Source organism: Ursus maritimus, unplaced genomic scaffold (assembly GCF_017311325.1).
Source record: "Ursus maritimus isolate PB19 unplaced genomic scaffold, ASM1731132v1 scaffold_30, whole genome shotgun sequence".
NCBI lineage: Eukaryota > Metazoa > Chordata > Mammalia > Carnivora > Ursidae > Ursus > Ursus maritimus.
In genome coordinates, this window is record NW_024425564.1 from 15,446,725 (window position 1) to 15,471,510 (window position 24,786).

A 24,786-nucleotide genomic window follows, 5' to 3' on the forward strand; every position below is an offset into this window, starting at 1 on the left:
CCCCCCCCCCCCCCCCCCCCCGCGCCAGGGATACTGTGAAGCCAGAGCTAGGACCCTGCGGCAACTGGTGATAAGGGACGGTCTCCACCTGTCCCTCCTCCATCGAGACAACCCCTTACCAGAAGCTTCTCCCATGAAGCTAAAGGACCTCTCCTTCCGGGCACCCACTTAGCATCTAGCAATCTTGTACCCCCTTGGTGCCGGCCCTGTGCTGTCATGAAGGACCCCCAGCTCGTGAACGAATGAGCTATCTGTAGACACAGACAGTGGGCACAATGCCATGTCGTGTCACAGCAAGGCGTGCAAAGGGACAAGCACCTTTCAGAGAAGGGCCACCCCCTGCAGCCTCACCAGCATATCCTTTGACACAAGTATCTCGTGACATCTCCATGGTGGGGGATCCTTGTGCCATCCACCCAAGAGACATCTGAGAAACTGAGAAAGTGGGAGCTGCTGGCCAGAACCAGCTCCGTGGGCCTGACGGGCTCCCACTGTGCTCGGTCACAGAGCAAGGGTCCAGTGGAGGAGGCCCCAGCCGCCTGCGGGAGCTCAGGGACATCCTGGGCTCGTGCTCTGCTCTGTGGTCGGCTGGCCTGGGTGTGTCTCAGCACCGGAGTCCGTCCGAGTGTGTGTGTATCTGCGGCTCAGTGGGTGGGGCTGGGTGGGGGACCCCAAGGCTCCTGGATCCCGGGCTGTGCTGCTCATGGGCCCACAGGGAGACTCTGAGCACCAAGCGCCGCCTGTGGGGGCTCCTGGGCCAGGGGCTCCCATTTACAATGACCCTGGGAGAGCCCAGGGGCCCCATAAGAGAAGAGAAGCCAGGAGAGGTTAAATAACTTCCTGAAGCTCACATAACCAGGAAGAGCCATGGGGTTGGCCCTGAAATCAACAGAAGCCAAGTTGTGATGTCCCCTCAAGCTGCCTCTCGATAATTCCCAAGGACGCGACCCGGAAGTGCACCAAGGATGAAGGAGGCTGGTGTCGCCAGGTGTCGGGCTTTCCTAGTGCACTTAATCGTGCTTAAAATTCGGTTCTTAGAGAAGGAGGGACAGGGAAGGCGGTGGTGTCTTTGGCTGTCCAGCCTCCACTAATCAGACACACCCTCCGTCCCCTCAGAGCAGGCCCAGCAGCACCAGGCTCCAGCCCGTGAGCCTTACAGAGGCCACCTCAGAGTCCGGAGAACCTCCAGCCCTGTGATGTGACGCCATGCAGGTGACACTTCTCCCCATCCCAGGAGACCAGGCCCTTGGAGCCAGGAGGCTTACGGCCGCCATACCTCCTCAGGGCCCAGCACACACCAGACGTGAAAGCCTGGCCACTTCTCCTCGATGTCCCCTCACAGACGTGGTCAAAGGAACTTTGTTCCCACAAGCTTTAGGAAGCAAGCTCTCACTGACCTCCAGAAAAGGTGAACATTTTAAATAAGTATCCACATACAGGTAGGATGGCTCAATGTCTCTACCACATCTGCTTCCGCCAGAGCTCTGGGTGGGCCATGAACTCCAGCCTCTGGCTCCTGCTGACAGTTCAGGGATCCCTTCTATCAAACTATATTCAAATCAGTGTACTTACAGGTGCTCCGTTGGATCCACACCCAGGTGTTGGTCTTTTCCGTTTGGTATACTGTGGTCAATGACGATGGTTTCCGTATTTGCTAAGCAAAATCCATTGGACCTCATGATTTCTGAAAAATGAAAACCATGAAGTAAATATTCAAGAGGGGCCAGAGTTTGAAGATTTGGGCTTATACCTATCTCTCTACTTCCCCCTCCATCTACTGCCCCAAGTTCTCCCCCACACTCCAAGGGAATGCTCCACACCCCAGAGGCCCATTCTGGAGCTCTGCCACACAGATCCGGGAGCCAATGCCAACCTCCACAGAAACCCCACCTGAGGACCCTGGGCAAGCCAAGAGGCACATCTCTCTCTCCAGAAAGATGCTCTGAATTGTACCAGCACCCTCCTCAAAAGCCTTCCCCATTGGTTTAAAGCTGGGGTAGACAGAATACTGAGCTCACGTCTATCGGTCTGGGTTTGGGTCTGGGTCCATCACACACTGCCGCCAGGAGGCCTTGCACAGGTACCCAGTCTCCCCTGTGCCTGAGATGCGGATGACACTGTCTGCCGCCTGGGTAGCTGTGAGGGTCAGCGGAGATCAGTATTCATTTTTAACCAAATAGGCAACTTTGCTTTTTTACTTTATATAATTCTGTACACAAATTGATTTTTTTCTTACCTGTACGCACAAATTTTGCTAATTTAAAAAGGCCAACAGAGTAGTCCACGTTGGCCTTATGGGGTGGGCTTCCAAAGGAAGTCTGGTGTTTACCCAGCCCTGGGAGAGGAGACGACAGGCACGCCTGGACGTGTGGCCCCTGACACAGCCCCAGGCTGGGAGCCCGGGCACTGCCGCTCAGCCCAACCAGGAACTCCAAGGTCTTGGGCCTCAGTATCCTCATCTAGAGAATTCCAGAATATTACTGGATGATCTCCAAGGATCCCTTCAACTCTAAACTCCCATGAACTCCCAGATTCCATCACGCCATCTGGTCCATTTAAGTATAAGAAGCCAATGCGGCATGACTGACTTCTCATATCTGGTGTAGTTTTTATTTACATGTCCCCAGGGAATGTGTTTCTGTCACTTCAGTAGATTAAATACGCTCTAAGAATTGATCTGGTGGCCATTACCAGTTCTCCTTGGTGTTGGGGTTCTCCAGTCCTCTGGGAGCCTGCCTGAGCCCCTAACCTCAGCTCTTAGTCAGCTAAGTGCCATGTTCACTGCCCTGTCTGTCCTCTCAGATCAGGCCCTCTCCTTACCTCATCTTAAAAAAAGATGCTTAGAATCGACTCCAAATTTCTGGGGCATTCGCAAATGTAAAGGATTATCATCTTCCCATTCAGAGCCTCACACAGAAACACACAGCTCAAAATAGCTTTCCTCTCCTACTGGGCTGGCACAGGTAACAGAAACATCCCTCACTGCCCGCAGTCTCCCTGGGCACCTGCCACAATTGTTTGGAGGACTGTTTTCTTTCATTTTTTTCCTTACATCTCATCATAATTTCGATTTTTTTATTCCCATGCATGGATTTGTTTTTCTCATAAGTATAATTGTAACTTTCTATTTAATCTTTCCAGATACCCGGTTCTCAGTTCTTCGAATTTCTCTCCATGGGAAGAGAATTAGGGAAACTACACAAAAACGAACAAAGAAAAAAAAAAAAGATTTCCTCTTCAGCCCCACAGGAATAAAACGACACTTCATCAATCAGATTTGCCAAGTAATTGCTACCATCTCACTTGACTTTCTGCAGAAGTGACAGCTCATGTTTCTTTGGTCTTTTGAAACACCAGCCCCGTTAGTCACTCTCTGGGTGACATCATCAGCACATTGCTCTTCCCAGCCCTTCCCTGCCCACCCTGCCCCTCCGTGTTGGAGCTCACCCGCCCTCCCTGTGCAAGGACAAGCTTGCAGAGCCCGAAGTCATGAGAAGGAGCCCAAGACTTAGTGAAAAGTCAGTGCTGGGAAGCTCCGGGATCAACGACATTTGTACCCAAGTCTGAGTGAACAGACTCTGAATATGACTAAATAGTAACAAGAAAGACTAAGATTTCCACGCCTCTCAAATCAAAATGTACAGCAGCGCAGAACCACTTTCTTTATTGCTTCTTACTAACTCTGACTCAAATGTGTCCGTCTCAAAAGCACGTCACACCTCAGCCGGCTGACCCCCTCCAGCCCCTTCTCCCACCCCTTTGCTAAGGGAGTTTGGAGGGGAAAATCCTACAAGTGAAAAAAACGTCGGTGCAGCAAAACATTTCTGAGCGTGATGAAGAGTTACCTTGCGGAGGAACTTTCGAACTTGCTAATCTTCCTTAAATGTGAAATTGGAGCTCTAAGAAATGGAGTCCTTACCAGCTTCCCAAAACAGATTTGTAACAAATCACTCCTTAACTCCCCCTGCAAAGAAATCTCTGTACACAGACATGTGGTTTAATTGTTTGCAAGGCAAGCTTTAAACTCCAGTTCTGCTACTATGCCTGGGGAGCAGGTTACCGCTTGCTCACTTTCCTCATCCGTAAAATGGGCATAATGGTACCCATCTTAAAAGCACAGGTGCAGATGAAAAGAGATGGTATTTAAAAGAACCTAATAAATGTTGGGGGCTGGGTAAGTGGTAGTGATGACTGTCGTTACTGCTAATGTCTTCATATCTGCTGTGTCATGCAAATAAAAAGAACCAAAGAAAGTGCTATGATTACAGAACAGTGCTCATTTCTGAAGCCTATCCTCAAACAGGATAAACTGCGAACGTCTTAGAAGTCGGCTTAGTCCCAATAGCAAAAATCACTGGCCAGTGTAATTACTTTAATTCCAGCCATGACTGATTCCATGAAACAGGTCCCTTTCAAGCGACTTTTCTGCTTTCATATTTTTTTCACATAGAGAGTTCTGCTTTGCCATTTCTTAACTTTCTATTTTGAGCTAATTTTAAATCACAGAGAAGTTACAAAAACACTAGAGCGTACTCATGTATCCCTCACCAGCTCGTCCTGATGTTAACATTTCATGACACTATGGTGCAATGATCAAAGCTGGACTTAACTAGACACCTCCCTTACTGGTGTGTCACAGGCGTTTCCGGACCCAGCCCAGGATCCCTTCTTGCCTTCAGTTGCTGTGTCCTAGTTCTGTGCAGATTCGGACGGTTCCTCTGTCTCTCCTCATCTCTCATGAAACTGACACTTTGGGAGGGGCTGGTGAGTTATTTTATCGACGGTCCCCCAATTTGTCTGATGGCTTCGCGCTCCGTGGAGCGTTCCAGGCAGGAATCCTGCAGAGTGACCCCACGTCCCCTCCCTGCATCCTGTCAGGGGGTGTGATGTCAACAGGCCTTGTTCCTGGGCTGTCCACCAGGATCACTTGCATAAGAAGTTTCTGCCGGGTTCACTCTTTCTCTTCACAGTGAATAAATATCTTGGGGGAGATGCATTGAGACTGTACACAATCTGTTTCTCCTCGAACTTTTCCCGCTCATCTTAGCATCTGCCAATGGATCTTTCCTGCAACAATGACAGTTGACCCTTGAACAATACGGGTTTGAACTGCATGGGTCCACTCATATGTGTTTTGGGGTTTTTTGGGAAAAAAACAGTGCAGTACTACAAATGTATTTTTTCTTCCTTAGATTTTCTTAACATTTTCTTTTCTCTAGCTTACTTGTGTAAGAATAGCTAATACATAGAAGATACAAAGTATATGTTAATCAAATGTTTACGTTGGTAAGGCTTCCGGTTAGCAGTGGGCTACCAGTGCTTAAGTTTGTGGGGGGGGGGGGGTCAAAGTTATATGTGGATTTTCGACAGTGCAGGGGGTCGGCTCCCCTAACCCTTGCGTTGTTCAGGGGTCAACGGTATGACTGTGGTGTGTGCCTGGAGACGATTTTTCTATTTTTTCAGCTGTAGCCATGTTTTCATCTGCCCCATAGGCCACCGTTCCTTCAGTTCGGTAATACCTATGTTCTTCTTCTCCTGCGGACGTTAGCTCAGTCCTGAAAGCATTGACGGTGTAGCTTCCCTCCATTCAAATCCTCTCTCCCATGACATTTTCGGTGTAGGCCGGCAATCAAACAAAACCCAAAGCCCCGACTTTTTATTAATTGGAACTGGACTAATCTTGTACGGTGAAAATTAAGGTTGAGATTGTACAGATGCTTGGTTAATGAAATACGAAATTAGGATTCATTTCCAGGCCCCCCCCCAACCCTGAATAATTAGATTTTTGTGGTTTATGTAGATTATTAGTCCAAGCAGCCAGATCACGGCTGGGGTTTACGCATCCTGTTAAGCACAGACATAGCGCTTAAAACCGTGTAGAAAACTATATTTATGTTTTTCTGATTCCATAAACATGCAGGTTCACATGGGAGGAAGAATATTTAAGGTGGTACCTGCCCCAAGCATCCCGGAGCAGCCTCAGGATGTGGCTAGCACCTGGCGCCATCTAGCGGAGCCCTGGCCACGAAGCCGTCTCTGTGGCTGTGCATTCAGAGCCTCCAAGCAGCCCGGGCGTAAAGCAAGGCGCCGGGCAGCCTAGGTCAGCGCCTGTCCCCCATGGTGCCCCCTCCGTACGTGCCACATCGACAATATAAGAAGGCATTAAAAAAATCCGAGAGGAAAGGAGGAGGAAGGGTGGGGTGAGCTGCAGCAGGAAGGGGCATTTTCAGGAATGAGTGGAATTTAGCAGGACAGGATGGACAGGCGGGGTTTGTGTGAACAGAGGGAGGATGGGAGCCCGCAGCACAGCAAAGCCCCACCAAGGGGAGGCTGAGGGTCTGGAGCAAAGGGTTCTATGCCGATGGCACCAAAAAGCTAGCCAGACTCTGGCACGCTGGAATGACTAGGGCACTTGGCCTTTATCATGAGTATAAGGTTTTGAGAAGATGAACACGCTTAGTAAGTCAGAGTTCCAGAATGACTGACCTCAGTATTCAGGGTCTGTCCTGGGGCAGGAGGGAGCCTGAGAGAGACAGAGACCTGAGGATATTCCCAGGGGTGGCCATGCTGCCCAGAGCCTGAGGCTCCCAGCCTGGGGGGCCCCCCCGGAAACCACAAACACCCACATAGGAGAACAAGACTACAGAACGTGGCTTGCCCCAGTGTAGACTAGTTCTTCAAAGGGATGTTAGTGCCATTGTAAACAAAGGTTTCATTGAAAAGTATTTTTGAATTTACCATAGTTCGTTGTCTTCACATATTTATTTCCTCACTCAGTGAGTAATGAAAGTATAACTCACATCCCTGCCTACACATCTACACACTAATTTATGGCAAGAAGCACTAGCTCAGACAGAGTGAGGGCTGGCTAGTCCTGGGGCAGAGATGGGGAGGTTGGGGTGCTTCCAGGGGAGAAGGCCCAGACTTGGTGCCCCAACCATCAGAGCGGATGAAGAGGATGAAAGCCCCGCGAGACAGAATCTTAGCTCTGGAAGGGTGGGAGAGGCTTCTCCCAGCCTGCCAATCCTGGGAGGGATGCCTTTGACAGGCCCCTGGCCTTTGCACGGAGGCGCGGGGCTTCCAGCAATAGACTTGCAAGAGGTATTCACAGACTCCATTGTTAGGCAGAGCTCTGTTGTTGCAAAGTGCTCTGAGCCGAGCCCAAACCACTGCAGTTACTTCCACCCACTGCACCGTGCCTGCAAGCTAAAACCTGTCCTCAGTCCTCACAAAAAGACCCAGAGAATGTAGTTAAAACCTCACATGGGATGCTGCAATTATCCCTGTTAAATTGCACCTCATGATTTTCAGCCCTTTGGGATAAACATGGGTCATGCGTTGATCCATGTCACAGGTATAAATAGGACAGCAGACAGAGGGCTGGGAGTGTCTCCAGGTTGCTGCACTCCAGGAATTAATCAGAAGCAACTCCGCGCCATCCCTCTCATGCTTGGGGCTTTCGGGGTCAACCGGAAGCAAGCGTCCAGCTCCTGCCACCAATGCAAGGCCCTGAAAGAGTTCTGTTGCTCTTTGCTCTCCTATTTGCTCAAAACAGAAAGAAATAAAGCAAAGCGGAGACACCAGTGCTGGGACTCTTCTGCTCAGGATGAAAGAACGGAGACTTGCCCACACTCTAGGTGACAGCACGTGAAACCCACCATGAGTGACAATTAGCATCCCAGAGCCCTCGCTGAGCCCTTCACGACTGGGGTCCACAGACACCCAAGCAGGATAAATGACCGCCATTTCTCCTATAAAGAAGGTTCTGGATACTAGGTGCCAGCTAAGGAGGGATGCCCAAACACTCCTGCTCTTTTTCCTAGGAACACACAGGAAGCTATGTTGGATAGACATCAAAAGTAGCAGACCCCAAAAACCTAGGCCTGCCAGCCATCCTGCACACACACAGTCACATCTAATGCGCTTTCCGTTCAGGTCCCCGAACTTGCCCACCCTCTCCACCCCTCCCCTGCACACAGTTAGGAATCTCATCCCTGCTGGGGCACGTAGCTCAGTGAGGACACTTTTCTACCAAAGACATTCGCCACCACCCTCCCAACTTGTCCTCTGTCTCTGCATCGCCGTGAACCCCCAGTGCCTTCTTAGGAGACAGATCTGGGTTCAGATGCGCTCTCACCTCCTGACTGTTCTTCCTCATCTTCCAGGGTCTTCCTCCTGCACCGCTCCTTCTGCTCTCCTCCCTCCTCCATTCGGAAATAGAGAGCGCTGGACGCAGAATCCCTCCTCCCCTCCTTCCTACAGATCAAGACCACCGTCTGCAGGATCTCCCCTTGAGCCAAGCTGTGTCTCCTCTTCCAGCTGCCTTGCCTCCCTTTATGCCGGCCACACTCCCGCAGGATCTCACTCACATGCCACTCTTGGGACCAGCCAAGCTGACTGTCCTTTGCCTGGGGCAGCCCCAGGTCTGAGACTCTGGGATGGAGCTTTTTTCCCCACAAAATGCCCCTTAGCAGCCTTCTCCAAAACAGTGCTGCAAAAATTAAAGTCTAGTGTTCTAACAACACGTGCAACCCAGATCCAGAAAGCTCCCAAACAGGGAGAAGTCCCAGCTTCCCCCTCCTTTCCCTCCACCCCACAGGTGAGCCGGGAGGCAGCTCCTCTCAGCTGACATTTGCCTCTTCGGCGCTAGTGGGGCGTGGTCTCATGTCGACGTTAGTGACACCTGAACTGTGTGCTCCCCTTTCTGTACTGGCTGCCCCCCTTTCTGTACTGGCTGCCCCAAACCCAAATCCACTGCCACATTATGTGAACCATCTTCTTGCAGCAGCCTAGACTCCTGATTGCCCTTGTCCACTTCTCAATGCCTCATTAATGTGTTCATTGTGACACTATTTCTTAAGAAAGTTCCAACTGATATACCGAGTTACTCCCTTTGGAAATTGGAGAAGTGTAAACTGTAGGTCGGTGGGTGGAAGACATATTGTTTCATGAAAATCAGGTAACAGCCTCCACCCACTCTTATTCTTTTGGACCGTCTTTCTGGATCCCAAGGGTAGAAGGTGTGCCCAGCTGCGAGACAGTGAACTGGAAGGGTTTCCGGGAAACCACGGCCACCCACGGCAGTACCTGGCCTCCCCACGCCTTCCCTGTAGCTCTTACCTGATATTTTCACCGGACTCTGAAAGCTGGGTTGAATTTTATGTACATTGTCATTTTTTAACACCTGATCCAGAGGAGATCTTTCAAAGAAGGTGAGCACAACTTCTGACCTGGAATACTGGGAATAAGTACGTTAATTACTAAACTTGAATTCTCCCTGGAGGTGGCCTCGTCCTAGGCTGACGCCCCCGCACCGTTCCGATGCTCTGCGGGACCGGTGACACTGATGATGCTGCAGTCATGACCCAACTTTCATTTACTGATGGCCCCACGTGGCAAAAATGCAAGGCCCCAGGGACAGACGGGATTCGGTAAATGGAAACTATGGCAAGTTTTTCTGAGCGCTTGGTATGTGCCAGGGTTTTGCACACGTGTCCCTTCACCTTACAATAAACTGTGAGTGTGTTGACTTTCTCCATTCGCAGAGGAGGAATTGGACCCCCACGGGAGTCAAGTGGGCCCCAAGTCCACCCCGGTTCTTCATCTCTCCACACAAAGCTTGCCAACGTCATTGAAAGGGCATCTGCCGACGTGGATGCTAACACCCTTCTTGGCTCCCATATATCCCCTTCCAAAATACAGTCTGCAAGACCGGTGGGCTTCTGAGTGGAGGCAAGAAAGCAAAGACCATGGCGGTGGAGGGACCATGTCTCTTCCTACTCAGCCCATCCTTGGCCCCTTACTTCCACTCCTCACCAAGGAGAAAACAATGCAGCCGCAAGACCCCACCAAAGACTTCCTTTCCGCTGGTTATATCCGCCCCTCCCCGTGGTCCCCGTCCAGGGAGGGAGCAAGCAGGTAAGCGAGTGGGCGCAGCGGGTATGTGGCGGCTGTCAGGAGGTGATCCCACCCCAGCCCGGAGCAGATCGCACTCACTTTGCACGGCATGCTTATGATGGTCTTCAGCAACTTCTCCACCTCATTGAGCCTGGTCTCTATATCGTGGGCCTCCTTTATGGCGACCAGTCCTGGAATTGAGACAGAAATGCCTGAAGTCAAAAAAACGAAAACAAAAACAAGACCAGGAAATGTGCTCCTAAGTTAAATACAGAACAGACATTCCCATGACAAGGAGGCCACTGCCCAGTGTCCCCCTCTACCAAAGATGTCTGGGAATATTTACTCAGCCTTACTCTGAAAGCCCTGCTCTCAATCTCATGTTAAGTTTCCGTGACCCAATGAATGATTTACGTGTGTGCTGCGGTGGACGATGACCCCCCAAAAGGAGAAGTCTGGCAGGCTGGGGACAGTGGCATGACTGGGGAAGGTAGATATAAGCCAGGGATCGACGTCCCCTCTGAATGGGACAGTCTGGGCCGGCCCCGTGAACACCGGGACCAGGCCGTGGCTTGGCTGGGGACCACTCAGCCCCTGGCAGGTGGTGGCTGCAGCCTGCAGCGGGGGAGGTGGCCCAGGACCTGCCCAGCCCCAACCACACAGTGGAAGGGCTTGCTCGGCTGGCCTCAGTGGACCGCACGGCAGGGCACGTGTAAATGATGCCTACGTTTAGACAAGTCATTTAAATGCTGGGTTTGGAAGGGGAAATGTCAGATCTTTACCCAGGAAAAAACCAAAGTGGGTATGACTCACAGCACTTTTCACAAATCTGAACACCTATCCTCGTTGCACATAACAGGGGTCCTGAGTGGCTGCTGGGAAGGAGAGCCTTTCGTTTGTAAAATATGAGAGCTGAAAGCCTGGAGACCTGGGTGCACTTCCGTCTCCCCGTGAGCAAGAAAGAACCCAAGTCTCCTCGTTTCAGTTTCTACACAGCAGCGTCCTAGGGATTCGGGAATGACATTCCCAAGGACACTGACCTCTTTTCCATGCTTCGTGTGACCCAGCGTGACGGTCCCCGGGAGCCACGACCCAACCAGGCACTGAATCATCCCAGAACTATTTTATTAGTTGCTGAGTCTAAGGTTTTCAGTTCTGGTTTGGTTTGGTTTTGCAGAAGAAAGGCTTGGTTTTTAGGCAATTCATCAACTGAGACTACATAAGTCATCAACTTAATTTCCTACACTACATGACTGAACAAACACACAGTCCGTGGAAGCAGGGGCAGCCCAAACACTGGGTGAAGACATGCCCCAAAGCCCGTGCTGTCGCAGGGGGATCCTTCAAGCAGCCTGAGTCACGGCCAACTTCTAGGAACGGCCAGGAATGGTTCCCCCAACTTCCCGAAGCAAGGCCACCTCGGGTGTCGAGGGGCTGTCTGGGCCTGCCCACCCCCTCAGCCCCGCAGGCCCAGGCGGCCAGCCAGCAGCTGGTCAGGGAGCAGGAGGCCCAAGGGGGCTGGCTGGGCCGTGGCTAGCCCGCTGAGCAACCTGGGGTCTCTGTCCGTAAGGCCCAGGCACACACCCCAGCATGACACCCCAGCAGTCACTGGAGAAAGGGACTGGGCCTTCTCTACCTTCTTCCCTCTTCCTCGCATTACCAGGCCCCACCACAACCCCCTGCACATTCTGGGAAGCAGACCGAAGAAGGAAAACAGTGCCAGATTCTCAGGGTGCTTCTTCTCCAGGCCCTGAATTCCTTGCTTAGAAGTACACACACAGACACACACGCACACATGCACACACGCATGCACGCTGTGCTGCCTTTTGCACCAAAATGCTTTCATCTTCGGCTTGTTACAGGGGAGTCGACACAGGAAAAGATGCCCGATGCAAAACCCTCTGGAAAATTGTTTTTAATGAGAGGACAATTAAATAACTCGTCCCCACCGAATGCTTTATTCTAGGATGAACAAAACTATTATTGAAGTTCAACTTCCGTTACCTCTAGAATACAGGTTTTAAATCAATCAAGCTTATGACGCGGTGGTTGTGTTTTTCTATTCGTAGGTCCTTCTGTAGGAAGATTAGCCTCTTGTCTGATCAAAGCATCAGCATAGGCATACCCAGTTTATAGGATATAAATCATAATTTAACAATCTTAAATTAGTATAGAGGTTTCTAATTCTTACAGTTGTGCCTTAGTGACATATTTTTGGTTACATCTTTGATTTTATTAATGTTCAGCCTACGATTGGGTTTATAACTGCAAAGTTATATATATAGTCAGATAAATACGTTCTGCTCTGATCTTTTTTTTTAGGATGGCTAGCAAATAAAACATAGGACTTAGTTAAATATGAATTTCAGATAAAGAGTGAATAACGCAATAGTATGGACAGACTTATACTAAAAAATTGTTTGCTATTTATCTGAAATTCAAACTTAACTTGGTGTTCTGTATTTTATCTGGCAACCCTATCTTCCTGGTAGGGTGTTCTATTTTCCGGAACGAAGTAGAAAAAAGACAAGAAGTACCCTTCCTGATTGACCCCAGCCCACCTCACTGGCTCTGTGCCCTGCGACTCCCCATACCCTCCTGCCAATCTCAAAGGTCCACGCTACCCAAACACAACCCCCTGACCTTCCCCAACCTCCAGGCTCACAGGTGGGAACATCCCACCCATCCCTTAAGGGGGGGCACGTGCCATCTGTTCTGTGAAGCCTTCCCCACATCCGAAGAGGGAACTCAAGCTGCCTCTGGGCTCCCAGAGAACTCTCCTGACCTCTGCGATATTCATTATTCAGCACTGTGACTGCTCCTGGACCTAAGGGTCTCCCCAAGGCCACCGTGTGCAAACCTGAGGGGAGCAGGTGCCTCCGTTCCTCTCACTGTTATCAATCAGCTCAGGTCAGGGCCTGACACATGCAGGGGATCGATGTTCATTGGCTGTTTGTTGGCTGAGTCAAGTTGCAGAAGGGAGCGCAGAAGTCTAGCATTAGTGATCGTCTGTGGGTGTGCCCCATCTCGCCCCGTAGGATGGTAACCCTAACTCATACTTCTCGGCCCCACACTCAGCCAGCCCCCCACCAGAACCCGCTGCCAACCAGCTCGAGGTCACAGGCCTGACAGCCACGTGGCATCGTGCGTGAGTCATCAGCCATGCCGGCTTGATTTTATCTGTGGAAGTGTGCGGAACCATACCGCTTCCTGTGACCTGTCTTTATGTTCCTGATGGCAGCCAGATGGTTCTCCTTGGAAATGTAAACACGCCTCCAAATGAAAGGAGGCTGAGGAAATTTAACGAGGCAAAGAAAGATGCTGGAATCCCTCGCTGCAAGAACAGAAACGACAGGTGACTGCTTTTTAGCTGGGGGCACACTTTATCATTTGCTTCTCCGTCCTGGCTTCCCGGGTGACAGTCGAGCTGGCAATGTGAATCAGCTTCCTTACGGTGCTGTCCTCCCTTCTCTGAGGAAAGGTATCCATGGGGCCACAAGCAGCACTGGCCTCTTCCCCAGCAGGGGCCTCAGCTGGTCAAAGGCAGAGGGATTCAGGAAATGATGGATCCAGCTGAATGCTCTGAAACCCGCCAAACAGCAGCTACCTCCACCAACCAGAGCTCAGAGCGCAGCAAGTGCCCCAACACCCCACACGCGCATCAAGGAGTCACCAGTCTCCAAGCAGCTCCCGGCAGCCTGGCTTTCCCTTCTCTCCGGGGCCCTGGACATCACCCTCCTCAATTGTTTTAAAAGTGCCTCCCATCAAATGATGGCTACCTTCAATGTGTTAGGAAAATATTTTTAAGAAAGACAAACCCCAAACAGCCACAGGGCAAATATGAACTAAATCTTCATTTTAAAATTTCATACGCACTGGGGTTTCTTCCTTCGGACTTCTCCGTTTCATAATGGGTGGAAAATTCAGACACCTATTACGAGACCCAAAATTATCAAAAATTCTTAAAACTTCTCAGTGCTGAAGGTGAAGCTGCAAACAGAATGTGCACGTGGGACACTGCGTTACTTTTCAGGGGCAGGTGGCAAGAACCGAGCCCACGAAGGACCACCACCCCAAACAGACGGATTATACCCGTTGGGGTTCCTTCTCCCCTATCTGCTGTATTTTTCCTTTGTGACCCAATAGCTTTGGTTTTTAATGGTTGGTAAAGCTTCTCCGAATAGGAACTGTTTATAGTAAATAACAATTTTAAACCTTATTTTCAAAAATAGCTTAAATACGATAATCTAAATACTTTTGGCTTTTATGTTCCAAATATTGTGGATGGAACGATGATTCTGTGGGGACCTTGTCTGACTCCGTTTTCCAGTCTGACGTGGTAATAACAAAAACTGTAGGCGGGCAAATGGTGATTTTGCAGAGTTGAACAGAAAACTTGCGCTTCTACTGGGTAGGAGACTGTCATTCCATAAATAGCCAGCAGGGGGTGCTAGCACTCCGCCGTACCCACCGGGTTCAGTCTGGTGAGGACAGAAGGGAACATGGTCCACCCGCACATTTTAATTGTTAGGAAGTAGACTCAGAAAGACTTCACAGCCTCTGGAAATTTCTCTAATTTCTGATAAGGCAGAGTCACTAATAGAACCTCCATTTGTAAAATTTCCCTCTAGCCAGTTTGTGATGTGGAAATTTTAACCAGATTAGCCTCAAACAAGTAAAGATTTGAATCTGAAAGACTGATAACTCACGATTATATATAAATTTCAGTGTGCCAACTTAAGTATATGTGGAGGCCAAAAATCTACCTAGAGCCGCCAGGGTGCCCTTTCTTTCTAAACAACTTTAGCATTGAAAATTAAGAAACCAAAATGTGATTCTGTCATTTTCAAGATTAGCAGCTTTTTTTTTTTTTTTTAGTTTTATTTATTTATTTGACAGAGAATGAGAGAGAGAACAAGCAGGGGGAGCGGCAGGCAGGGGGAGAAGGAGCAGCAGACTCCCTCCTGAGCAGGGAGCCCTATACGGGTCTTGATCCCAGCACCCTGGGATCATGACCTGAGCCGAAGGCAGATGCTTAACGTACTGAGCCACCCAGGCGCCCCCAGGATTAGCTTCTTTATGCAAACATAATCACCTGACTTATTCTTGGAACCCAAACTGAACATGCTGGAGTCAGCACAAAGACTTATCAGTGAAAGCAAACACAAACCAGTTTCCTAACCTCAGAAACCCTGGGTCCAAAGTCGCACATTTCAGTAAGTGGAGGCTTTGGGATGAACACCTCTGGTAACTCCCAGGCTGGACTCTGGAGGTCGGAATCTAACCTGAGTGCCTTCTGCCATCGTTCCAGCAATAAAGACAAGGTGCTTCTTGGATCAATTGGTAAGGAAGAATGTCCTTTTCAAAGCACCTTAAGAAGTGCCCATTACCCCCAAGAACATGTCTCTTAGAGGAGACTCACACAGCAGAGCCCTAGGGAAATTTTCTGTAAAGCGAACTTTCAAACTGAGTCCAATAATAAATTGCATTGAAAGATTTCCTTCTCCATTTAATAAATGTGTCCATCAGCACACCGGACAGCAAGGCTGCGGGCTCAGGCAGGTGAGGAATGCAGGGTCAGCCTGCGGGCAGAAGAGCTATTCTTTAAGGTGGTGCATAATGAGAGTTTTGGAAGCAAAATCTTTTAAATCTTCTAGGGAAATTTTCAATGCTGATTTCCCAAGTACCTGTTTTCTAAATAGGAGGCCGACATTCAAGAACTGGAGAGTAAGAAATGATGTGCTTGAGAGCGTAAGGGGGCTGGTTCTTCTGTCACACTTAAACATCCCAGTGGGAGTCCCAACTCCCAGGGAGTCCGTGGTTACTCCATTCTGGCAGGTCGCCCAGTTCCATGTGGGGGGTGTTGAGCAGCATTTCTGGAAGGACAGAATCCCTCTCTGCCCCTCGCCCCCCGCTGCTGGTGGTTCCGGCGGGTTCACCCTCCCTCCGGTCGGCTGCCCGCTTTGGCGATGCTCACACCGGGCTGTAAGAGGTGGGAGCTGCTGGGCACTAATTTCTCCTGTGCGTCTTTCCAAGAACGAAAAGCAGGGCAGAGAAAGGAGCAGGAGGTCACAGAAGAGGCAGAGAAGAAACAGCACTTCCCCGAGGATCCAAGAAGGGGCTGAGAGGAGAAGATCCTCCTTTCTCTGCTTCTTCCTGCGCCTGGGAGGTGCCCCCTTGAAAGATGTGTTCTTTCATCAGCAGGAGAGAATGAGTGCTGGACTCCGCCGTACCGGCTTCACTGTGCCCTTCCCCAGCCCCCGCTTCCCTGAGCCTCTTCCTTATCGTCTCCGATAAAAGCACAATTCTCTTACTGAAATTCCCACCTAATGCATTGCAGGACCGCTCCCTCAGCTAGTCTGTCTTGGAACATCAACGGTACTTAGGGCACACCAGCCCCTGCTAGGCTTCCAAAACAGGAAGCACGCACTCACCCACGCATCCTAAACTACCCCCTGGCTCCCACTCGGTGCCTGGCACCCTATCGCATGGTGGGGGTACCGGGGCTGGAAAGACAGAAGGGCAGGACCCCGGGCTCCCCAGGGCTTTCTTGCTAGCCTGGACAATGGACATGTGGCAAACACTGGCCACAAACACTGGCCACAAAGAGCAGGGTGTCACCTGGGGGGGCCAGGAAGACTCGCAGCAGGGGACTACTCTCGCCAGGGTCAGAGATCTGAAGGGTGAGCAGATAGAGAGGGCCAAGGGGGGAGGAGAAGAACAGGGAGTGGGGTCAGGAAGTGTGGAGGCCCTAAGGAGGCCAGATGGCGAGGACTACGAGCCCCGACAAACTGCATTAAGGGGTTTACCCACAGAGGGCACTGGGGAGCCATGGCTTCCCACGTAGGTTCTGGTCCCAAGAACTCTACCCACTTGGCAGCTGCATTTCTTACAGTAATATATACACCCGCCCTAGGATTCCACAGTAATCTCTGCCTTGTGAAATTGTACCCTGGAGCACAGTCCCCAAGCCTGACCCGCACGCAGCACCACATTCTAGTTTCTGGATTGGCAAAGCCACAGGCCTGGTCTGCAGGGGTCCCACTGAGGTAAATAATGGCAGTGACCCCCTTTGTGGGCGCTCTCTTTAGCCTGGGCGGGAGCTTTCACCATCCCTGCCTCCTAGGGACCTGAGGATGGAGGATGGACGGCTGCCTGGGGAGAGGATGCGGTCAGGAGCAGCAGGTGGGGGGCTGGACCCACGCTCGCCCATCTGGACAACTCTCGGTGAGGATGCTGTGTGTCCGAGAGCAAAGGGCAGAAGCTCCAGGGACCCATGGTCCTGAGTCCAAAGCCGGCAGTTCTCAGGTCTCAGGTGTCCGGGCGGTTCTGGGTACTTTGCAGCTGTCAGTGCTTGGGCCCTCCAGCAGCCTTGCCTGAGATATCATCACGGGATTTCATCAATCAGGCTCCCGGGGCTTGGGAACTAAGTGACTGCCTGAAGTCACTGCACGAGGAGCAGGGGACAGAGCCGGCCTCTGAATCCTCACCTGTCTGCCTCCAAAGCCCACGCCTTCAACCACTCAGCCTGACCCTCTCTCACGGCGACCATGCAATATCCCCAGGGGTGTCACTACAACCCTGACCCCTCCCACCTGGACCCTGTGTCCCCAGGTAGGTCCCCAATCTTGCAGGGCCTGGGGGATTTTCTCCCGCAGGAAGCAGGATGGGTTTCTGCTGGGATGAAGATACTCTATGTAGAAGCTTTAATCACATGTTATTCCTTCCCTCCTCCCTCTCTACCCTCTGTCCAATTACTGCTCATCAGATTTTTCCTGCTGATTCTAAGCTAAGTATCAGCAAAGGGTGATTACGATGTTTTGTTCTTAAAACAAATATGAAAGCTTGCCAGTATAAATTAGCCACAGAGCTAAGTGGCTCCGTTCACAGTCATGACTCAATTTCAGGGGCGGGGTGAGGAGGGCGGACAGGAGGTCTCTGTTTGGAGAACCACATCACCCAGCACGTGGGTCTGTGCTGGGGCGAGACACACCTGAAGGGAGGCCAGTCTGGCCAGCAAAGAACGGCGCACAGGCCCCTCTGCCTCTGCTTGGCCCCTGCCCCACCCCTCAAGGACAGCATGCAGATCAGGTGGCCCTGGGGAGCTTCTCAGGCCTGTTCCTGGACATGGGGACCATTTTTTAGTGATGACAATCAAAAGTGTCCAGGGGATGCCTAGTGTCACCCAAGAAAGTAAAAGTGAACACGAATACCAACAAAAAGCAATTTCAGCGGGTCAGCAACACCAACCACTGGCCCAGACGCGCTCCTCAGGTTACTGTCTCTGCACTCCCTCCCCAGGATGGCAGGGGGGGCCCCATGGCCTCGATGTCTGCTAGCGAGGCCACACGGGTCAAATGCATGTGGGGCTCAGACTCACTACCAGCCTGTCCTCCCTCTCCCCAGTCCTTCCCCACTCCCGTGCTGAGCTTTGCTGAGAACTGGCCAACTGATCAAATCCCCATTATTTCACTAACTTGGCAAGGCCCCGTCACCTTCCACTGGCATTGGAATCTACCCTGTCCTTGATTCTTCATCACGCAGGAACATCTTTCGCCTTTTGGAAAAGCGTTTGTAGAAACAGACAGCAGAGACACATGAGGCCCAGACTTGTTTTAGAAGGAACGAGGACCCGTGTCCCTGCGGGCCAGCCCGAGGGCAGTCAGGAAGCCACCAGGAGGCTCAAGGGGCTGTCTGCTCTCGAGAAGCAGGCCAAATTTCTCCTTGGGAATTTGGTGGAAAGCAACCATGACCTAGAAGCAAGCCACCTAACCACCTATGTGAGTTTCTGGCACGTTCCTTTTCTAGCTGAGAGGTGAAGTCGGGTCACCTGGGGCCCCCGACACAGTCTGAGATCTGATGGGATGAGATCACAAGTCCAAGAACCATTTCAGCCAAGTGGCCATGAGGGCCCTGGAGCCCCGGGAAAGGAAATTGCCACGAAGCCCGCTACACATTTGGGGGAGAGAGATAAAACAGAAGGCAGAGAGAGGAGAGCGGGCTGCGTGGGGGCGGCGGACATGGACATGCCGGCGTGGGACCAGGACGGCGTGCTGCCCCGGGGCCTGGGAAAAGTGCACGCACCACACATTGAGCAGAGCTGCAAGAATACATTTGTGAATCAAAAAAAATACCCCAGGGGCGCCTGGGTGGCACAGCGGTTAAGCGTCTGCCTTCGGCTCAGGGGGTGATCCCGGCGTTATGGGATCGAGCCCCGCATCGGGCTCCTCCGCTATGAGCCTGCTTCTTCCTCTCCCACTCCCCCTGCTTGTGTTCCCTCTCTTGCTGGCTGTCTCTATCTCTGTTGAATAAATAAATAAAATCTTAAAAAAAAAGAATACCCCCAAATCCCCGTGAGAAGTGAAAGCTGCCCCTGCCCGAAGGGGCAGGATGCTGCAAAGTGAAGCAACACAAGGGCCCCAGCTGGGGGGGGGGGAGGGGTGTGGGAGGCAAAGGGCAGGGCCCCGCTCAGTAACCACCAGGCTGCAGGGGCCCCTCAGGCCGCAGAGCTGGGCTTGCTGCCTCTGGTCTGCTGCCCGCCGGGGACCGTGTGGCCTCTGATCTCGTTCCTGCCACCTTCACTAAGCGAGTAGGCTCGGTGGCTCTGCAGTTGCTCCCGTCCCTCAGCTGGCGTTCTCCCCTCTAGTTTCGGGAGAGGAGCAGAGCTTCTCCCCTGCAGTCCATGTGAGCAATACTGGGCAGGCTCAGGGCCTGGGAGCGCAGGCTGGGCTGTGGGAACCTGGCAACTGTGTCTGCGTCGGGCCCTTTCTCATTCTCTCCTGGATGCCCTAACTCCGGTCCTCGGAATCTCACACCTAAGATCCGACTGTCTTCGTCTATGCAGGTAGCTTAATGTCCTCGGTGACAAAGGTGAACACGGACCTGGACGCTAGCACCACACCCAGGCCCTCAGTAACCGGCCTTATTCAGAGAAAACACTAAAATACCGCATTGAAGCTGGGCCCCTCCCCCAGCCTCCCCTCCCCCAGCCCTCCCAGGGAATGGCAAGGTCCACTCCTCAGGCTGAAAGCTGTAGTAGGGACCCTCCTCTACTCCCACATGTGCTCTCTCAGGTTATCTCCTGCCTCTCCCTGCCGGACACCTCAGTGTTTGACCATTTCTCACACCTGCTCTGCTGCACTTGGCTCCACAGCCTAGCACCTGTCCCCCATCTCCCTGCCTCCCCCATGCTCCCCACCAGTCTTTCTCAGCACAGCAGCCAGAGTGCACTCAGCTCTGCCCACTCCCTCCTCCCTGATCACTGACTCTCCACATCCTTCTCCTCGCTCCAGCCATGACGACCTCCTCCTCCTCACTCCTGGAAGCCGCCAGTCCTATGCTGGCCTCAGGGCCTTTGCACTTGCTCTTACCTCTGCCTGGAATGCTTGCTTCCCTAGATATTGACAAAGTGGCTTGCTCCCTCCCTTCCTTCAGGTCTGGACTCAAAGGTCACTTCGTTTGAGACTTTCTGGGGAACCTTATCTGAGAGTCCTCCCCCTAGAAGTCATAGCCCCTTTCCTTGCTTACTTTTTTCCTTCTGAATATTTATCACTATCTAATATATTATTTATTTATCTTTGTTTATTGTTGGATTTCTCCCAACCACAATATGAGAATCACGAGGGCAGGAATTGTTTTGGGTCTCTTTTGATCACTGCTGTGTCTCCACCACCTAGAATGATGGCTGGCACATAGCGGGCATTCAGCAGATACTCACTGCAAGAATGAATGTGAAACCAAAATGTTGGATCTCACGGTAATCAAGAATCAAAGATCACCTGACTACTTTGGAAATAGAATCTCTTGCTGGAGTGGTGACCAGGATGGCTCAGAATTCACAAGGCCTGAAATCGGTGCTTTAAAAAAAAAAAAAAAATCAAAATAGTCAAAGAGCCCCAAACAGTCAATCAAAGATTCTGCATGTTTATGTTTTAACGTGTAAACCTTTTCAGATGTAAGAGATGGAAAAGGAGGGAGACCCTGACCAGGGTCAGGAAACCCAGAACCACACAATGTATTATGCAGAGAGAATTCAGGTTCAAGACTCAGCCCCACTGGTGTAGGGTGTAGGAAAACCAAAAGGAACTCCTTGATCACCCAGAGATAATATCCACAGGAAGCAGCCGTCTCCATCTCCTCGGGCTGGGCCACCAGAAAGGATGGGTGGGTACCTCAGATCCAGAGGAAGAAGACGGTGAGGTGGGAAGCCAAGATTCCAAGGAAAAAGGACGGAGGACAGCAGCAGGACAAGTCCCAAGGTCAGCCCTGCCCAAGAGAAGGCCAGGAAAGTAAGTGGGCGAGCAAGGTCCCTGCACGCGTGCAGGGCCTGAAATATCTTTACATGTGCACCAGGTGAAACATTCAAGGCCACGGACCGTCCTGGAGCCTAACACCACAGTGTGGGTGCAAAAGGGAGAGAAAAGCACATTCTCTCCACATAAACATTCTCCCCCACTGCAAGACTTGAGGGACTAAGAAAAAGGCTCAGCATCCTTTTAATTGCATGCAGATTCAAAAATGCAAGTGGGGGCCAAGGCTTTCACACCCCATGAGGGCGTTCAGTCAGACATTTATAAGAGCTACCAGCCTGCTGCCAGCATGAGCTCCGAACCCCAGATCTGCTCACAAAGCTTGTTAATAAGTAGAGAGCACAAATCTAACCCAGCCCAGAAGTATTTTGATAAATTTCAAGCGCGGGAATCTGATGGGGAACTATACTGGGGAAGCCGGACATTCCCCATACAACGCACGCGTCCGGTTGCCTTTTGTATTTACAGTTTGTATATCCAGACAATCTTTTTATGCAAATAATAAATCTGCATGGAAATCAGGTAGAATCTTCTCTTACATTACTATTACATATTTGATTCAGTGAACAATTTCCCTGGACTTAAAAGACTCTAAGAAAGGAAAAGGGCTTCCCCTTTTCCTGTCCCCAACTCAAGGGATGCCCGGGGGCAGCATCGGCTTGCCTCCGTGCAGAGAATCAAGGACCGGGACGAAGAATTAAGGTCACCCCTTCCTCTGGTCCCAGGTCCCCATCTCCTCCCCTCCAGGGGGTGCTGGCCCGGGCCTCACAGAGGTCTCCGCGGAATAGCACTCCAGCCCAGGCAAAGGGGGCCAACAGTTCCAGTACCAGGCCCTTTCCACCCAATCGCTGGTCCTCATCCTAAGCACCTCCACCACCCCCGGCAGCACGGCTAACACCCAGAACTCCTTTCTCCCCCCTTCAGATACTTGAGCAGCTCTCCTATTCCCCTGAACCTTCTTTTGTCCCTGGTAATCCCCCTCTTCCTAAACCTTTCTTCAGAGACACTGTGTGTCTACACTTCAGGAATCCAGAACTGACCCAGCACAACTAGCATGAGCATAGGCGGACTGGAGCCAGGGTGTGTGCAAGGCAGGTCCAGTGTCTCACACTCACCACCCTTCTGCTCCAGGCAAGTTGTTTTCACTACCAGATCCCAGGGCCTCCCCACTGGCCTCAACCCTTGCCAGCAGCAGCCGATGCTGAGGGTAACAAGAACAACTAGTGTGTACGAGGGCTTACTATACGAGACACTATACTGTGCATTTTAATCCTCACCAAAGGAAAAAAAAAAAGTAGGACTAGTACTATGTTACAGGGGAGGAGCCCAAGTCCAGCCCATCTGCCTGTCTGCGGTCCCAGCTGAGCTGTGCCACCTGACCGGAGCAAGGCCTGGCAAGGACAGGGGAGGGCATGTGCCCTGGCCAGCTCTCAGGGGCTCTAATTTGTTAATGGCCAACCTTGTTCCAGCAAGGATGGAAGTCCCTGGATAAACTGTTGCAAGCTTTCTTGATTTGGGCATTTATTAGTTTAAAAAAAAAATACAACATACACACCCAAATAGCAAATCCAAGGAAAACTGCTCCCATGCTTGAAATAACACTCAACTATGTCCAGAATGGCAATGAATACGAGAATCTGGGGAGCGAGGAGAAGCGTGAAAGGCAGGCCATCTCACTCAGGGCCCTCAGACTTGCAGGCTTTGGGAGCCTTTCCGAACGATGTGTCCGCCAGAGGATGTGTCATGAGAACTGAGCTAATTATCCACATAATTCACACATTGGGGCGGGGATCAGCAGGGGGAAGTAGAGGTTATCTCAAGACCTCAGGCAGACCAGCAGCTAAGGAGACTTGTTTGGGCCACTCTCAGCTTCAGTAAATGTCCCCCAAAGGTGCCACCAGGTCTGTTTAGAAGATTGTGGAAAGGAAGGCCTCTGGGTGAAGTGTGACCATTCTCAGAGCTGGGGGTGGTCACAATGCTGGAGTTGGGGAAGGACTGCTCAGAGCCCTACAGACTTTCCTGGCCCCTTCTCCGCAAGCCTTCTCCTACACACCTACCCCCTTCTGGCCTCCACTTCAGCCTCTCTCACGAGCTTCCTTCCCTCTTCCGGCCGCCTCTCCGACTGGCCTCCAAAGCGCAGCCGGTGGGATGGGCGTCAGCCTGGCAGGAGGAAATGGGAAGCCACAGCAGTTCTCTGAGAACTCGAATCCCTAGGAGCCAAGGCAGTCACACGGCCCGGGAGGAGGCAGGCCGCAGTTAATCAAACCCGAATGCGCCCCACCCCTGGGGTGGGGACCTGGGCTCTCTCCCCACAGTGGGCAGCAGGGAGGCCCCTCCGGACGAGTGACAGAAGGCTGCGTGGCACCTCGTACTCAGGCTGCTCTGTCACGGGAGAAGACCAGAGGCGCGGCCCCTTCCAGTGGAGCACTCCGAGGGGGGCGGCTGCCAGACACAACGCGACCCCAATAGGACGCTGTTGTTAACTCTTTCCAAACATTTCACCAGCCCTCTCCTGTCGCTTTCGGGGCGGGGCGGGGTGGTCACACGCTCCCGCCCCCCCGAGGGTGAGGAGGAAGGCAGGCCGCCACTCCGGAGCAGGGGCTGGGTTGAGAGGCCTGGGGGTCACCCCGACACTGGCCGCTGTACTGGTACTGGTCAGTGACTCGTCCTTGGGGACAGTCGGGGTGCCCGTCTTGCCGATCTCCGCCTGGAGGGCCTCAGGGCTCCAAGAGCTGGCTCCTCGTCCTCCTACCACTGCCGTCCTGGGCGCCCTTTATTTGGGGGCGCAAGATCTAAGTGTCCCCTGTCCCGGGCCAGGGACGGAGGGGAAAGCCGTAATCTCGGCTTCAGTAACTTCCCCTCCTGCCTTCACTGCACTGTAAAATTACCTTGCAACCACATCTCCCCCTAAGATTCCATCCGAGGCGCCCCCCCGCCCCACCCCGGTGCCCGCGGCCCCCGAACCTTGCCGCAGCGGCGCGCGCGCTAGCTCCGGCCGGTCCTCGGGGAAGGCGTCGCGGAGGCGCTGCCACAGGCGGCCGAGGTCCGCGAAGCTGCGGTGCAGGTACAGCACGCTGCGGTCCGACCACTCGGTGCGGATCTCGAAGAACTCCTCCTCGTCGCCGCGCCGGCTGACGATGAGCCTGCGGATGCCGTTCACCCAGCAGCCGCGCACGAACATGTTCACGAGCGAGGTGCCCTCAAACACCGCCGACGCCATGCCGCGGGCCGCGCATGCCCCCGCCTCCGGGGGCGCCTTCGGCCCCCGCCCGCCCGCCCGCCGGGCCGGGGTCTGCCTGAGGTCTGCCCGGAGCCGGGATCGCGCTGGGGTCTGTCCAGGGCCGGGGTGCGTCCGAGCTCTCCGGGGCCGGGATCGGGCCGCCGCCGTGTGCCTGCGGTCTGCCCGGGAACGGGGTCTCTCCGGGGTCAGGGTCCGTCCGAGGTCTGTCGGGAGCCGGGAGCCGGGAGCCGGCCAGGGTCTGCCTGTGGTCTGCCCGGAGCCGGGATCCGGCCGGAGTCCGCCTAGAGCCGGGGTCCGTCCGAGGTCTGAGGGAGCCGGGGTCCGTCTGGCGGCTGTCAA

The 24,786-nt window shown here is 52.5% G+C and overlaps 1 protein-coding gene across 1 annotated transcript in view; it reads right to left on the minus strand.

Annotated features, from left to right (window-relative positions):
* PXDC1 (PX domain containing 1) overlaps positions 1 to 24,466 on the minus strand; it is a 30,190-nt gene extending 5,724 nt beyond the window's left edge. Inside the window, exons 1-4 of the mRNA XM_040645013.1 lie at positions 24,171 to 24,466; positions 9,997 to 10,088; positions 9,121 to 9,238; positions 1,573 to 1,684 (exon numbers count right to left, since the gene is read on the minus strand). Coding sequence (XP_040500947.1) covers positions 1,573 to 1,684; positions 9,121 to 9,238; positions 9,997 to 10,088; positions 24,171 to 24,426 — 578 coding nt within the window. The 5' untranslated portion in view covers positions 24,427 to 24,466. The remainder of the gene's footprint in view (positions 1 to 1,572; positions 1,685 to 9,120; positions 9,239 to 9,996; positions 10,089 to 24,170) is intronic.
* Between the last annotated feature and the right edge of the window lie 320 nt (positions 24,467 to 24,786).